The sequence below is a fragment of the Pteropus medius genome, unplaced genomic scaffold (assembly GCF_902729225.1).
Source record: "Pteropus medius unplaced genomic scaffold, Ma_sr-lr_union100, whole genome shotgun sequence".
NCBI lineage: Eukaryota > Metazoa > Chordata > Mammalia > Chiroptera > Pteropodidae > Pteropus > Pteropus medius.
This window is the reverse complement of record NW_024352785.1, coordinates 5,784,605-5,800,313: the sequence shown is the minus strand read 5'-3', so window position 1 is coordinate 5,800,313 and position 15,709 is coordinate 5,784,605. Positions and strand designations below refer to the sequence as shown.

Sequence of the window (15,709 nt, the reverse complement as noted above, 5' to 3'; positions counted from 1 at the left end):
GTGGGCCACAGTTTCTGTCACAACTATATACTTCTGCCCTTACAGCACAATTCATAGAGGAATGAGTGTGGTTATGCAACAAAATATTTAACTTATTAAAAACATAAAAACCATCCTTATCTGCAGTCCTACAAAAACAGGTGGCACATTATATTTGGCACAGTTAGCTGACTTAGGCAGGCAGAGTTCAAGACCAGAGGCCTTGAAGACAAAAGGGAAGGAAGGATATTTGCTAAGAATGCCATTCTTTTCCTACCCCTGCCTCCACCCTCCTTTCTTAAAAAAGGCTACTTAGAACAAAATGAAATGAACAGGAGAAAAGTCTCCATGCAGTTTATTTCCCAGTTTCTATCCCTGATTTTCTTATCTCAAGAAGGGATACAAAATGCAGTAACCAGAATTAACAGAAATAAAACAAAGTGATACACTGAAAAAAGGAAATAGCTTGCCTAAGAAAATTCCAGACTTCTCAAATTATTTTTGCATACGACTTTCATACTACCTTGTTACTAATCAATATATCTTATCTTCCTGTGCTAAAAGGCAAAAGGAATAAACCTGAACTACTGCCAACCTCTAATTCAGCTTGCAGAAAGTAAAAGATGATCTATTTACTATCACCTGACCATAATGCTTTTCTCAGAATAAGTATATTCGATCTTCAAGAATTTTCATTATAATAATCTTCCGTTTTTTAAAAACTTGCATATGAACATAATCTACCCTTGTATTTATTGTAACATATTGCAATTTAGAATCCTAAAAAAAATGTAAGTGAATTTTAGGCACCCACAGAAAGGATATATTTCAATCATCGAAAAATGTTAGTTATCCTTTTGAGTGCTAGAATTAAGCCCTTTGATCACTCATTTTTAAAATGCAAAATGCTAAGAAAGCACAGTGGGGGTAAAGAATAGGCCTTTCCTGTCACTGCAGCCAAACTGGTTTTCAAGAGGGTTGATTTTTTTTCCCCCTGAGGACATTTAGCAAGGTGGAGATATTTTTGGTTGGTACAATTGGGGGAAGGAAGGGAAAAAGGTGTTTCTGACATATTCTGAGTGGACATCAGAGATGCTGGTAAACATCTTACAATGAATGCATAGGATAGCCCCTAACTCTAAAGAATTATCCAGCCCAAACTGTTAATAGCAATGAGGTGTTAGGCAGCCAAAGGTAGAGTATGTACAGTTTTAAACTGAAGTGCTTCAGGTTTATCTTTTCTTTAGAAAACAGGATGTTAGATTTTCAAATATAACATAAAATATTTACTGGATACCCACTATGCGCTTGTCTGCATAAAAGTACAAAGAACATTACCTTAAGTGTACCATCTCACAGAAAGGCTAGTTATGATCTCAACAGAGTTTATTCAAATCAAATGATTAACTTCCTCCCTATCACAAGGCAAATTTAGCAATACCCAAGCACTAGGTCTTAACTCCATTTCAGTACAATCAACCCCCACACTTGTTTGTACCTAAGCATGGTTTCAACCTTAAAATTAGCAGTTTAGTTTGAAATCTGTAACTGAAAAGGAAACCCGGTTTAAAATAGTCTACTTCCTCTCCTGATCAACCTACTAATCGTAACTATGAAAAGAAGCAAAATTTACTCCTTTAGAGTTCCTCCTCCTCTCCTTAGTTCTACATATACTGTAAAAGCTGATGCTGCCAAGAACTTGACCATCAAGACAGAAGGGGCCAAATCACAATGACTTTACAATCCAGCAACCAGAAATCATATCCCAGCTGTTGAATATTCGCCCATTTTTTTAAAGATCTGTATGGAAGTGAGGGAACAACAAGGGAAAACTCAGACTGTTGGACTCAAAGAAGCTAATAATTAAGCATTGGATCAGCAGCAGCTACTGAACTACTCCTTCTAGGAAAATCTCAACACTTAGGTCAGTCAAAAGTTTCAACACCTATCACAAAAAGTACTAGCTGGCTCAAAGTAAAAAATAATAATAATAATAAAACTGGTAATTTTAGGCAATGCTTTGCCTACCCACAGCCTAGCTATCCCTTATTGCTAATTAATAGGTAACAGAGAAAATCTCCTGTAAATAAATGGGATTGCAACATCTCCCAAACAAACGTATTTGTTTAGGCCCTGAGAGCAGTGCTGATCTGGGAACAACACATTCAATTCCATTGAAAAAATAATAAACTTGAGCCTTTAGACCAGATGTACTCACAGGTGTCTGCCCCAGTTGGTGTATGTATATGCAGTAAGCTTGAGTGTTATGAAGTATGCTGGGCAGAAGGAGTCCTGCAGGACTGCTGGACTCAGGAGTGGGTAGAGCCCAGCCTTTCCAGAGACTTTCTTGTTCTTGCATTTCTCCTGAATGCTTGGTTGCCACTACTGTCAAAGTTCTATTACTTCCCAAAAGTCACAGATCTTAAACATTATACCAAAAGAAATGAAACAAACTCCCGAATATACACCCACACAAATCTCAGTAACAAGTGCTGTAGTTTATAAACAGAGTGCACTGGAGTCTGGAGAAGCAAGGAAGATCATATTTTTCAATATATCGTTAAGGTTCACAGATTTCTGAAAGCAAGATAAAACAATTGGGGGATTGAGGACAACTTTCATTAAACATTAATGATGTTGGACCTTTAAATAGGTACTAGAGATGTAATACGTTTAGGTATATTTTTATATATGTGTTATATTTGCACAGTAAAAGTTTAAAAAAACAAAAAGACATGAAAGTCCCCACCATCCAATGTCTTTCAATCAAATACTTATGTAATGACATTCTCACTTTCTTACTTGATAAATGTTATCTGGGCACAAAGATAAAATCTGAACTTCATTTTCATATTTTCTATCGGTCCCAAGAGTTAATATTAATCCCTATGGTCGTATGCTACACTAGTTATTTAAAGATTGAGCATTTGTTATATAAAACCTAGCTCATTAATTTAATTCTCTAGATCCAAACATAAGATATCATATTATACACACTGTTGATAGTAAACAACTTGTGAAATCTGCTTGTAAGAAGTGATAAAGAATTTCAGGAAGACTGTGTTTCTCTTTTCCAACTGTGAAAATTCTTACATTACCTCAAAGCATCTTCAGGGCATTAGGGCCTGGCCAAACTCTCTCAGAATGAATTTTTAAGTAAAATTAATGAAAAACTTTTATTAATTTTTCTAGCTGAGGTTTATTAACCCTAAAATATACAACTTAAATTAAAACAGTAAAGGTCAACTGTTGACTCCAGGTCTCAAAGGAATTCCTCCCAACAGTACAGGGAAAGCCTTCCAAAGACTAACTTAGCTGCGGTCAGCTAGCTGCCCCAGGGTGAGAGAAACTGGAGCACCCTGAGTTGGGCCGACTTTTGCCCCTGAGTCTGGTCAAGTGGTGGAAAACAGGGTTGTGGGAGGAAGGAAACAGTGAAAGCCAGAACAACAGCAAACTGGTTGCTCTCAATCTAGGATGGTTTTAAAATATATCTTGCTTACCAGATGGACTACAGAGTATTAACTGAAAGAAACTAAAATGGATACATTAGAGGAAATCAATCTCTTTCTAGATAAATCACTCTATTAGACATCAAAAATGATATCTAGTGACTGACTAACTTGGCTCTAATAAGACTACGGAATTTAGTACCCAAACTCAACAAAGAAATATAATACATTATAACTTAGTTTTACTACGTTTGGTGTTCTCATCAAATTAAGGTTTACATAATAGAAGTAGTGAAAAAAATAATAATCAACTCAAATGCTGAATGCTGTGCTAATGGTTTTCATTATAATGTTTAGCTCTGAAGTGAGCTAGAAGACATTCTGGGAGAGATATAAATCTCAAGCATTAAATGTTTCAGAAAAAAGGAGCATATTCATTAGGGTTCATATAAAATGTTCCTTTCAAAAAAAAAGTCATAAGCTAAGGAGCCACAGAGTAACATGCTCTAGCTTCTCCATCAGATCTTTCCATAAGCAGGCTGGGGTCTAACAGTAGGCAAAGAATTACTAAGAGGCAGGACAGCTAGCAGCTGAGAGCCTAGACTCCAAAGATCACCTATTTAGCTTTTAGCTGTGTGACTTTGGGCTAGTTCACCTCTCTGTGCCTCAGTTTCCTTACCTACTGGATAATGGTTGTGGGAGTCATGTTTATCATGGAAAACACATAGGCTGATGTCAGACTCATGAGTTGGGCTTACAGCACGTTTATCTTGTCCACCTGTTTGGGGATTCACTGGATCTTCAAAACTCAATCAGCAAAGGGTGCCTTCTTGCACCGAAAATCCAGTACTGAAAATCTGAGAAAGACATCCTTAAGTATAAAAAGCTCCACCTACCAAACCCTCTCCTCCTCTTGCACAAGAAACAGAAAACACACAGGGCCTTCTCTTCCAGGATCCACTGTCACTTTCCATCAAATGTATTAAGCTCTAAGCAGAACTTCAGGCCCTTGACAAGACTAAGGCTGGATATTAAAATACTAGAATTAACTTTGTCTAAGATTTCCTAGTAACTGAATGAGTCACTCAGTTCTTTAGAGACAGTAAAATGTCAAGGTTGCGAGAGAACCTCTGCCCCAGATGTTTCCATAAATCATTTCTAAGTGATCGAACTAAAGCCAAAGGACATTATTAAAGATAACAATAGAAGTAAAATATATCAGTTGTTTTGCTTTTCCCTATAATGAATAAATTCTGAAAATAGGGTTATGTGGGTGGGGGAGCACAGTAAGTTTAGCCCTAAAATTATTAAAGAGCATATTAAACAAGGATTAGAACTCCTTTTGCTCTTGCTTCACAGAGTTTACCCTTTTTAAAACTTTTATCCTATTTTATCAAAAAGCACTGGACAAACTCTAAAGTCAAGATTCAAAGATATCCCGTAGTGCTTATCTCAGTATATTTACCCAATCACCCTACTTAGGAGAAGTAGAGCTTTTTAAAACTTTTCATATATCTGTTTACAAGATTTTCAATACCTCTCTCCTGCAAAATATTTTGAGTATTCTGTATTCATGATAGCATCCACAAAGGGATCTTTTTTCACTTTCATAACAATTTAGGTAAAGTTAGTAGTTTAATTTTTAAAAATTCAAGCTTTTTGCGCTAGCATATCACTAGAACAAACGACTAGGATACTCTGATCACTTAAAATGTCAGACACACAAAAAAATTAAAACGTCAACTTGTTCACTCTTATGTTTCTCTATCCCTGAGTCAAGCAGTTGTAAGATCAGCTTGTCCGGGTTTTGAGTTCTTCAGGTTCATTCATTACAGAGGGTCACTGCAGAACTTCCAGTTTCATTAAAATTTCTTAAGTATACTGGTCACCGGCAAAAAAAAAAAAAAAAATCTAGAAACTGAAATACACGCGGCGCGGTTATCCTTCCAAATAAAATCGGTTGTCTCCGTTCGCTTATTTTTAGTAACTTCAAATAAAACACTGAAGATGGGTCGTTTTCCTAACTCGTTTGACAACTGCAACACTGGGCACAGGGCTGAGCGCCCCACAGCTTCCGGCTGGAGTATGACACACGCTTCCCCACTAGGCTACAACGTCTGCTCCAAACAAACCCGATGTAATAGCTGAAAAATGACGACACTAAAACCTAAGGTCTGCAACACGAAATAAACTTCTGTTTATTTCTTAAGAGACAGCACGGTAAAAACACCGCCCCGATGGAGTCTGTGTGATCCACTTCCACGACTAGATGCGCGCAGGAGATCTGTGCAGCTTAACCCTGTGTGGGGCGAGGGGGTTACCCAAAAGCGGTAACCCGGCGCTGATCAGGCCAGGGAGAGCCTCACGCCGCGCCCGTTCGCCGGCCAGCAGGTGCCCGAGGCCACCCTAAAAGGCCCGGGTGCGACTGCGGGAACATAGCCACTTCCCCCCGAATGCGATCCCGCCACCGCATGCTGCCCGGCACTTTGTTAACTGGGGCGCCCGGAAGGAGGAGGCTCCCGGGTCGCGGTCACTGCCGTCCCAACGCTGCAAAACCGAGCGGGAAGGGGCTCGGATCCTCCCCCAATTAGGGCTCTCCTTGCCCCGGCGCGGAGTCTCGGAGGGAGAGAAAGGTCGAGAAACAGCGGGTAACTAGGGGCCCCCACGCCTGCCCTCTCGGAGCTCCGCGCCCCTGGTGCTTACCTGGGGAAAGGAGCCCTCGCGGCGCGGGCTCCTGGGGTAGTCTAAGTGACCCCGGTCCAGCATCAGGTAGAGCGAGAAGATCACCACGCAAAAGATCGCGCTGCCGAACACGGTGAACTGGCGACTTAACTTCATTTTCCTCGATAGACTCGGGGCCAGGACAGTGATCACCCGGAGGAGGCAGACCCTGGACTCCCGGAGGCGGCCGCCGGTGGCTCCCAGCTCGAGTCTTCCGCGCTTTCGGCTGCCGGCGAGGGTCCCGGCACCGCCACGCGCCCTCGGCCTTCGCCCTGGCCCGCCGCTCTCCCTGGGGCCGGGCGTTCCTCCCGAGGCGAGCCCAGCCTGCAGCCCGAAAGGGGCTCCCGAAAACTTGGTCTCGAGCTTAGCGCTGGTACCCGGCGGGGCGAGCGCCGCAGGCAGACGAGAGGTCGCTGCCCTGACTTCCTACCACCGCCGCCCCGACCCGAGTCCGCAGGAAAAGTTTTCTCGACAAGGGCACGCGGGTCCTCCGCACCCAGGGGTTGCGGGTACTGCGGCTCGGGGGCCGGTGGCGCGGAGATGGGTCCCAGGAGCCTAGAGGAAAGAACCAGGTCGGGAGGAGCCGGGCCCCACAAGTTAGCGCCGGGACTGCCGGCTCCGCCCCCGCCGCGCGGCCCCCGCCTCCCCGGCCTGAGCCCCTTCCTGCTGCCGCCGCTGCCGCCGCCCAGGCAGGGCCGGGAAGCGCCCTGGGCGCGGAGACGCGCGGATCGGGCAGGAGTTGCCTCCGAACTCGCAGCCCCCCGCCGGCCTCTGCCGCCCCCTGCCGCTCCTTCCTCTCCCCTCCCCGAGCCGCGCTACGCAGGGAGGGCGCAGGGGGCAGGCGGCGACGGCGCGCGGAGGAGGAAAGGGAGAGCAAGGAGAGGACCGTCCCCGGAGAGAAGCCCGCTCCAGCTGCAGCCGCAAGTCCCCTCCCTCCCGCCTTCCCGCCCCGCTAACGCGGAGATGGCGGCGGCGGCTACGGAGGAAGCGCCGGTTCTCCAGCGCCACTCGGCGTTCCTAACCGCCCGCCACTAGCAGGAGGAAACAGCCGCGGCGCGGCAGCCACTGGGTCATTCGGCGCCCGCAGCCCCGGAGCCCAGCAGCTCGCTGGCCCCGCCCCTTCCCGACTCGTCGGGATGACGGGGCGGGCCCCCCGGCGCCCAGTCACAGCGCGCGCCCGCCCGCCTCCGCCTCCCTGCACCCTGGCCGTGGGAAGACCTCGGGCGGCTGTTCTGACCTGGGGGGCGGCCCGCAGCCCACGTTCCACGGAGGCTGCGCTTTCTACCCACTTCCATTCCGCTGTCCAGGCTTCCTGTCCTTGAGGACTCGAGCCTCGCGTGCCTTAGACGGGAACTCCAGGAGGAGCCGTAGGAAGAGAAAAGAGAAGGGGGTGGCGAATTCTGTTCAGACTCATCTTTTCCTCCGTTGCTTTTGGTGACCTCTTGGTGAAACCTGAGGGAAAGGAGTCTGCCAAAATACTCTCCAGGCAGGTGTAGACATCTACATCTGGCTACCAAATCAATGAGGGAAACCTGAGAAATGATTTTTGTGCCGGTTATTGACTTACTACCTCGCAACTGAAAATTCACCCTTTTTGACTGCGCTGTGAAAATGGATCTGGGCCTTTTAAAGTAAGTTTTCCTTCGCCAGCAGGGTCTGAAGCTTTGTCAGTAGATGGAGCTGAAGGGACATTACAGCGGGGGAAAAGGAGTTTTCTTCTTGGTTTTGTTTTATTGGTAGGCAAGCTCTTGTAGCATACCTGGGTGTCTCCAGTGCCAAGCTCCTGTAGTGCTGGAGGAGGCGATTTGGGGGGGGCAGCAGTTTTTTTCTCACGTCCCCAAAGCTAGGTTTTGTAGTGAAAGGCATGAAGTGGGACACTACCCTGTAAGTGGCTTTCCAGGCATGTAGAGACCAATTTTGAAACAAATTCCAGAGGCAGATTTCCAACGAGTTATGAAGGTGTGACATCACAATGACTTCTCTGCCATTCAGTGAGCCAGGCTGTTCCCTCTTCAATAAGGACTGAATCTTAGCCCTGGAAGGGGCTGGGGGAACCTCTTCTTTGAGAACTCTATTTCCCAGCCCAAGGGTTAAAGTTAGCCCTTTAGAGCTGCTATTTCTGTATTCTCTAGGATTCTCTTCTCACTAGTGAATCTCTCATTACTTTAATCCCCTATTGTAGTTAGTAATTATTTTTATTAAGCATTTTATTTTTATTGTTTTACCTGTAGTCTTCAGCTTATTTGGTTGATTCGTACAAACTTGGACTTAGTGGTGGCCTACAATTTCTGAGGTTAAGATGCCAGAGCTTCCCTGATATGATGTGGAACAGGGAATCCAAAAGTTTGAGACTTATCATATGGAACCTGCAAACCCATCTCTCGACTATATTCCATGCAAAGGCGCAGAAGACACTCCCTTCACTGAATAATTGAGAAATACATTAGTGAGATGTTCCCCTCTGTAGGCCATGTATGACTGTAGAGGATGCCATTATTGAGATGGGCTCCTTGATTTCAGTGGGGATGACAGGATCCCGAATAGCAGAGTCCAAGCATTATTTAATCACCAGAGATAAAGTGGGTACATCTGCCTTTAAGGGCAGCAGTTGTGTATAGACAATCAGACTGCCTTGGTCCACACAGATGGCCTAGGAACAAAATAGATAGGTTGCATAATACTAATAGAGTACTGCTTGATATTTATAACAGGAAAAGTTCTAAATCAAGTGACTAAAACCTGACGTGAGTCACCACAGTGGATAATTACAGCCTCTTGCTTAGTTTTCAGACCTAAATAATTCACAGACTCTGAACCCCTTGATTGAAGGAGGGTCTGGGTCCCCTTTTGGAAGGACCTTACACCACTGCCACCAGTACACATTGTAAATGTTCCCCCAAATCTTCCCCCAAAAGATATGTGACCATTTACTAGAGTGATGGTGCATTGGAGACAAGGAAATACGCAAATCTTTTGAAGTTTACTGGACACTGGCTCTGAACTGATGCTTATTCTTAGGGACACAAAACACCATTGTGACCCTCCAACAAACTTGGAGTTTATCATGGTCAGTAGACAGAGGAAGTCTTTGTTCATGTCCAACTCACAGATGGTTCAATTTGTTCAGTTGATCCGCATACCTGTTGTGTGGTTATTTTCTCAGTCCTAGAACTGACACTAACTACACATTGGCTTCTTATCCAGAGTTCGAGGCCCATTACAATACAAAGATCTAAGTGGGAAGTTCCTGGAACTTTCGCTCCCTTCCAAAATAGTAAACCAGAAGCAACTAATGCTACCATAAAAGATTCGAAAGAAGCAGTTAAGTCATATCCCCACTTAACTCACTGGATTGGCCAGTGCAGAAGTCATATGAATCTTGGAGAATGACTTTGGACTGTTATAAACTTAATTATAGGAGGTAATTTCAATTGTGGCTGCTGTTTCAGATGCAGTATTTTTACTGAAACAAATCAACATAGCACCTGGTAAACAGCTATTGACTTGGCTAATGCCATCTTCGCTATACTAATTTATAAAAACCACCAGAAGCAGCTGGCTTTTACTTATCAGGGCAACAGTATACCTTCGCATTACATCCTCTATGGTTTATCGATTCTTCTTAATATAGTCTACAGAGATGTTGATCATATTGATATTCCACAAAATACTACACTGGTTCATTTTGGTTGCTCATAATGAAAACATTATGCTGATTAAATCTGATGAGCAGGTGGTAGCAGGTATTTTAGATGCTTTAGTAAGATATATTTGAACTAGAGACCAACTATGAGGTGACAACTCTAAAGTCCTGGCAAGGCCCGTACCTCAAGGTTGGGGTAAGTTCAAGGATAGTAAAACTATACAAGGAAAAAGCCACTGAGAGATGAATCCAAGCAAATGGTGTGGGTTAGATATGAGGATGGGTAAAAAGAGTGAAGTGATTGCTGCAGAGACTGGTCATACCAATCATGTGGCTATGAAAGAACAGCAACAATCCAGATGGTAGGAAAAGAACACCCTAAACCCTGGGAAATCAAGATTTGGGAGAAGAATCACTAACTTCTCTCGACTCTTAACTCAAGGACACTTGGCCTGGCCTCTCAACTCAGAATGCTTTGGTAACTACCCATTCTTAACTTAGATCCTAGATCCTTAGATCACAGGACTTAGATCCTCAGTCCTTAGATCTTAAACTAAGGGCTGTTGACCTTTCAAGTGGATGACCTCCACCCGAGATGACAGACATTGATATGGTTCCCCCAGGCCTAATAATATTGTCAGACTCTCTATCATCTAAGAAAAAACAAAAAAAAAAACACACAAAAAAAACAAATTTTCTTATATGCTTTCTCTAGACTATAAGTACTGCTCCAAATTTAACTGATTGCTGCATCTTTCATTCCATCCTGACCCTACTGACAAAAACTTAACAGCTGTTCCTTTGAACACTGAAGTATCAAACCTTGACCCCCATGTCAGCAATGCTGTTGCTGAAGTCACTAGAAATCTATTAGCAGAATGTAGTTCACCTACGGCAGCCTGTTCTATAAGGGCTAGGCTGGTTGGCTCTGATGGAAAGATTGTTTCCTCCAAAGCACTCCAGCCTACTTTGCAGGAATTTTTTAGCTCCAATCAAGGAGTTTGTCCATCACAAGGGGCACAAAATTGGCTGATCCTTGTTGTATAATAAATGATATTTATACTTCTAATATAGTTCATGCCCCCAATAATGTACTACTTCTTATATGGACATTAGGCCCAACAAATATAAACTTGTCTGAACTCTATAACGCAAATGATTCTAGACAATCACATTGCCCCAGGCTTCCTGCTGGCTGGTCAAGGTAGAATATATTTAAATACCAAAACCTGTTGCTGCGTTTGGACTAATGAATCAGGGAAGATGGAGCAATCCATTTCTTACCTTAAAGAGAAAGTAGTATGTCTTGCTAAGGTCAGTTTCAGCAGCACCTGAGACACTGCATAGCTCTGGATGGGGGCCTTTTTATGATTTATCCTTCAAGTTGGCCTGATCATCCTGCTAGGAGTCATAGTCACTCTCATTTTATGTGGCCTAAGACAAACAGAAAAGATTTGGCCCAAGCCCCTACAATTAATCAGTACAGTTAATTAGGTAATCTAATGGGTGAGCTGAACTGAAAATAATTCTTACTTGACTACATGAAAAGTCAGGGGGTAGTTATTGGAAGACGGCTCTGCCACCACATGACCATACATGTCTTCACATAGGCCAGACAGACAAGTCTAACCAGAGTCTTGTTGGAATGCCCTGAAATTCCTCCTTAACCAAGGAGAGATGTTTCTTGTGAGAAACTGCCAAGAGGAGTCTTGCAGAAAGCTGCCATAAAACCATTTCTCACACATCTCCCTAGTTTCAGTTGCACACAGGACTTTCCACCTTACTGCCACAAGCTTTTGTGTAAGTCTAGAACTGCCTGGCTATGGTTTAGATGGCCTCTCTAGCAGATCGACCCATTACTTCTGTCTCTGTCATCAGATCCCTCCAGTTAGTGTCATTCTACAGGACTAAAGATGGTTGGCGACACCATGCTGATATTGTTTTTGCTGTATAAGTAATAAATTGTCTGAATTGAGTTGAGCCTGTGGTCATCTTCCTGGCTGAATCTCTAGAAGTGTGGCAAGCTAACCTAGCAGCTCGGTAGTGGTCCTTGTGGCTGTGTTAGCCATCATGCTGCTGCTTAGGGGCTGCTCAACCACTTGTTACTTAGAGAGGTAGGACTTTCCTCATCTGAAGGGTGAGCAAAGCCATTCTAACTCAGGGGGAAATACTTATGCAAAAAAATAGGGGTGAACAGAAGCAAGACTTTGGCATATTGGGGCAATGAAAGGCTGCAAGGATAGAGCAAGTGGAGAGAGAGATGGAAGACATGGGAAAAAGAAGTTAAATGAGAGATCAGGGTGGTAGAGAAGAAGATACAGTGATGGATCTGGCAGAGAGAATCAGTCTAGAAAGGAAGAATGCCTCCTTCCCTCTGAGATCAAAGAAGTCAGCCTCCTCCATATCGTTTCCAACTCCCACTATCATCTGGTCTTTCTCCTACCAGGTCTCCTGACATTCTGCCCTACTGTCACCACTTTCCCAATATTCCATGTTTTAAATGTCAATCACACTTTCTTGCTTAAAATCCATCAGCAGTTTCCAACCACCTTCAGGTTTGATTCTATTCACTTTAGTATGAACCCTAAGTTCTTTCAAGTTCTGACTTCTGCCTTTTTATTCAGCATTGTCTCCTACCTCTCTTTCAGATATAATCTTCACTCTAGTCATGGTGAACAACTTGCTTTCTCCTTAATGAGCCACGCAAACAGGGCCACTATGTATGGTTGTACAGAATGCACGCTGAACATCTCTAAGAGATGCCATCTGTATTGCTGACATTGTCAATTTGTACAGTTATTAGAACTATATTCTAGAATATGGCGGTAAAGTGTCTCATTCTAATAAAATTAATGTGACAATTTTGTGACATATGGAAGTAAAGTACCTTGAAGAAAGGGACAGTTTTATAAAAACTTGAACAGATCCTTAGTATGATTATTTAGATTTGGACTCTTCTCCAGCTGCCTTGTCTACCAGCAAACTCTGACCCTTTCTACACAGTGAAGCTCAAACATTATATCTCTTCAAATATTCAAACAGTTTATCTCATGGTCTGGAAATATTTGTTATCACTCCTCTCAAATGTTTAGTGTTGAATTTTTATTATTCACCTTCATTTCATTTTATCCTGAATGAACACATGAGGCGTTCTGGATCAGAGGCAAATTTCTTATTACTTCACAGTAAATAAGAACTTCATGCTCCCCTCTCTCTCTCCCTTTCAGAGTAATTCTCTCCACCAGAGCTATTAATCCCCATCACTGTATCGCCTCAGGCCTTACCCCTAGGCAATGTGAAATTTCCTGTATGAGTGGCCAGATAACTCCATAGACAAGAGACAAGGAAAAATGATTTTTCTCTGCTTATAAAAGTGAAGGAGGCAGTTGTCCTCCTTTTTCTCTCCTAAAAGGGTCTCCTCCTTACTCCAGATGTCCCCAAGTTCCACGGCCTCATTCCTAGCTCAAATTTAAACATCTAGAAAGATAGCACTCCAGTTTCCCCAGCACCTTCAGAACTAACCTAGGTGCCTATCCCAGGGTACACCTTTTGCTTTGAGGAAGATAAGTTTCATTCTCCCTTTAGAGCAGAGTAATTAGCTCTGTCATCAGGGAAACAACCAAATTCAGATCTAATCCTATGGTATGAGAAAATGTATCTAGGAAAAATGGAAGCTAACATTCTCTGTTGAGCATATGTTTCTGTGGCTTAGGAGGCTAGAGCTTCCTATAGTTCTGAAAAATACAGAGAAGTTTTATTTTCCGATATCTAGAAGCTACTTGAGGATAGAGCCCATATAAGGTTTCAATCTGATTCCTTCAGGACACACAACTTTTGTGACTTTGGGTAAGTTATATAATATCTTGAAAACTCCATTTTTCAATATGCCACATTGGGATAGTAATAGCTATTTTTCAGCATTGCTGTAGACTTATAAGAGGCAACAAATGACATGTTAGGAAAGCATTTCCCAAATACCTTTCATTTTCCCTGCAAAAGGGAAGATGGTCTCCATGAAGAGGTGAATAGGGTAGAGAACATTTGAAATAGCCATTATGGGAAATGGATAATGGATTCCACATGGATAATTGGATACCATTGATTTGTCATGCAACAAGTCTATAGTTTTCTCTCCCTGGCATTGGTCTATAGCTAGAGAGCCCAAGGAAAGCGAGTGCGAGGAGATCCAGGAAGAGCCCTTTCTAAAGAACACACGAGCAGTGGCCACGTACGGAGTGCTCAGGGTTGGGAGCATATTTTATTCTACTCGTTTCTCTACTCACATAAATACATGTTTGCAGTTTGTTAAAATAAGTACTCATTGTAATCTTGAACAGGAAAAGAGCCAGTGGCGAGGTTCCTGGAAGGCATGAGGTCTTGCTCCATGCCTCTAGCAATAAGAGGATCTGTGTCTATATAAGAGCCTCAGATTATATTTGATAACTATAACATCTATCATTTCCCCTTTCAGCTGCTGCTCTAAGTCTGTCTTAAATGCTGACATATGCCACACATTAGGTGAAAAGGTGGAAGGAGGTAGGGACAAAATTCTAAGAACTTTATAAAATTTCATAATTATGATTGGATAAAACTATAAAGGATAGAGGGTTCAATCATTTTCTCCCCTTTACCTGTTGGGAAAAGCAGTCTAGCAAGGGCCCTGGAAATCTCTATACATCGTTTCTGGGTATGCCAAGAATGCAAAGCCCTGACTACTCATTACTCAAGTTATTTCTCAGGGTTGCATTTGCAGTGAGCAACCTTGAGCAACCAAGTAATGTCTTCTCCCAAACACAGAGCGGGCTTACTTAACAAACACTGTAAAAGCAGCAAATCCTCCAAGTTTAATATTCCTTGGCTGTGACAGAAATATACTATGTATAACCTGGACCTTTCCCCTTGTATCCCAAGAGATTTGGGGGATGTGGGCAACTGGTGACAACATCATGCTCATGCCCCTTTGACATGTTTATTTGTCTCTAATCCAGGCATTTCATGTTTTCTGCTGACATCCATGAAATAGTAACAAGCCCCAGACCTTTCACCGACTCTGAAACTACTCACCTACCTAAGAGAATCTTGACATTGTTGGCATAATCTTCACCTTTTGTGCTTTCCCTCCCACGAAAGAAAGCTGAGAGAGAATGAGTCAAGTAACAAAATAAACTGCTGAGAAGGTAAGAGAAAGCGAGCTGAAGTAAGAGCGCCTTTTCTTTATAGTCTTTCTATTTGAAATTATTGACTTATACGTCTGTCTCCCCCAACATAATGCAAGCTCCTAGAAGTCAAGACCTTTTGATTCACTGCTGTGTCTTAATGAGTAAAGTAGTGTCTAGCAATGTCGAAGCTTAATAAATACTTGTTGAATGAATTAATGATTATTTGGGCCCTGAGCTACCAGGTAGGGTGAATTGGTAGTACTCATAATGGGTCGCTCTGGCTCATAATAGAGCTGTTTGCTCTTGAGCTTCATTTAAGCTATTCCTCTTGTCTTTGTGAATCAGCACTAAATCTTTTTATTTCTGTATGGTTTTTTTAAATAAAAGTCCTTTAAAGAGAATTTCCCCCTAAATTTTTTAATAATCATCTCTATTATTAAAGGAAGTAGAATATGGGGATAGAAAGAAATGGACACCATATAGTGAGTGACCAGTTTATGCTAAATGCTTTACTTGTGTTGCCTCATTTAATTCTCACAACTCTATAAGATTAGTATATTAATATCTCTTTTATATATATGGAAACTTAGGTACAGAGGTTAAATAACTTACTTAAAGATACATAGCTATTAAATGGTATAACTTGCATTTTCTGGCTTTAAAATCCTCTTTTTGATACAGCATTGTATAGGGTTATGTTATATTAATCCTTGGGTTATAGCGAATAGATTTTCCAAAATAAAATTTAGGGTGTAACA

General features: G+C 42.6%; 2 protein-coding genes across 2 annotated transcripts in view; one reads left to right on the top strand and one right to left on the bottom strand.

The window, feature by feature from the left end:
- MAN2A1 (mannosidase alpha class 2A member 1) overlaps positions 1–6,734 on the bottom strand; it is a 151,568-nt gene extending 144,834 nt beyond the window's left edge. The window contains exon 1 of the mRNA XM_039848417.1: positions 6,132–6,734. Coding sequence (XP_039704351.1) covers positions 6,132–6,266 — 135 coding nt within the window. The 5' untranslated portion in view covers positions 6,267–6,734. The remainder of the gene's footprint in view (positions 1–6,131) is intronic.
- A 904-nt stretch (positions 6,735–7,638) lies between these two features.
- Positions 7,639–15,709, top strand: part of PJA2 (praja ring finger ubiquitin ligase 2) — a 284,559-nt gene continuing 276,488 nt past the window's right edge. The window contains exons 1-2 of the mRNA XM_039848419.1: positions 7,639–7,780; positions 14,781–14,969. The gene's annotated coding sequence lies outside the window, so the exon portion shown is untranslated. The remainder of the gene's footprint in view (positions 7,781–14,780; positions 14,970–15,709) is intronic.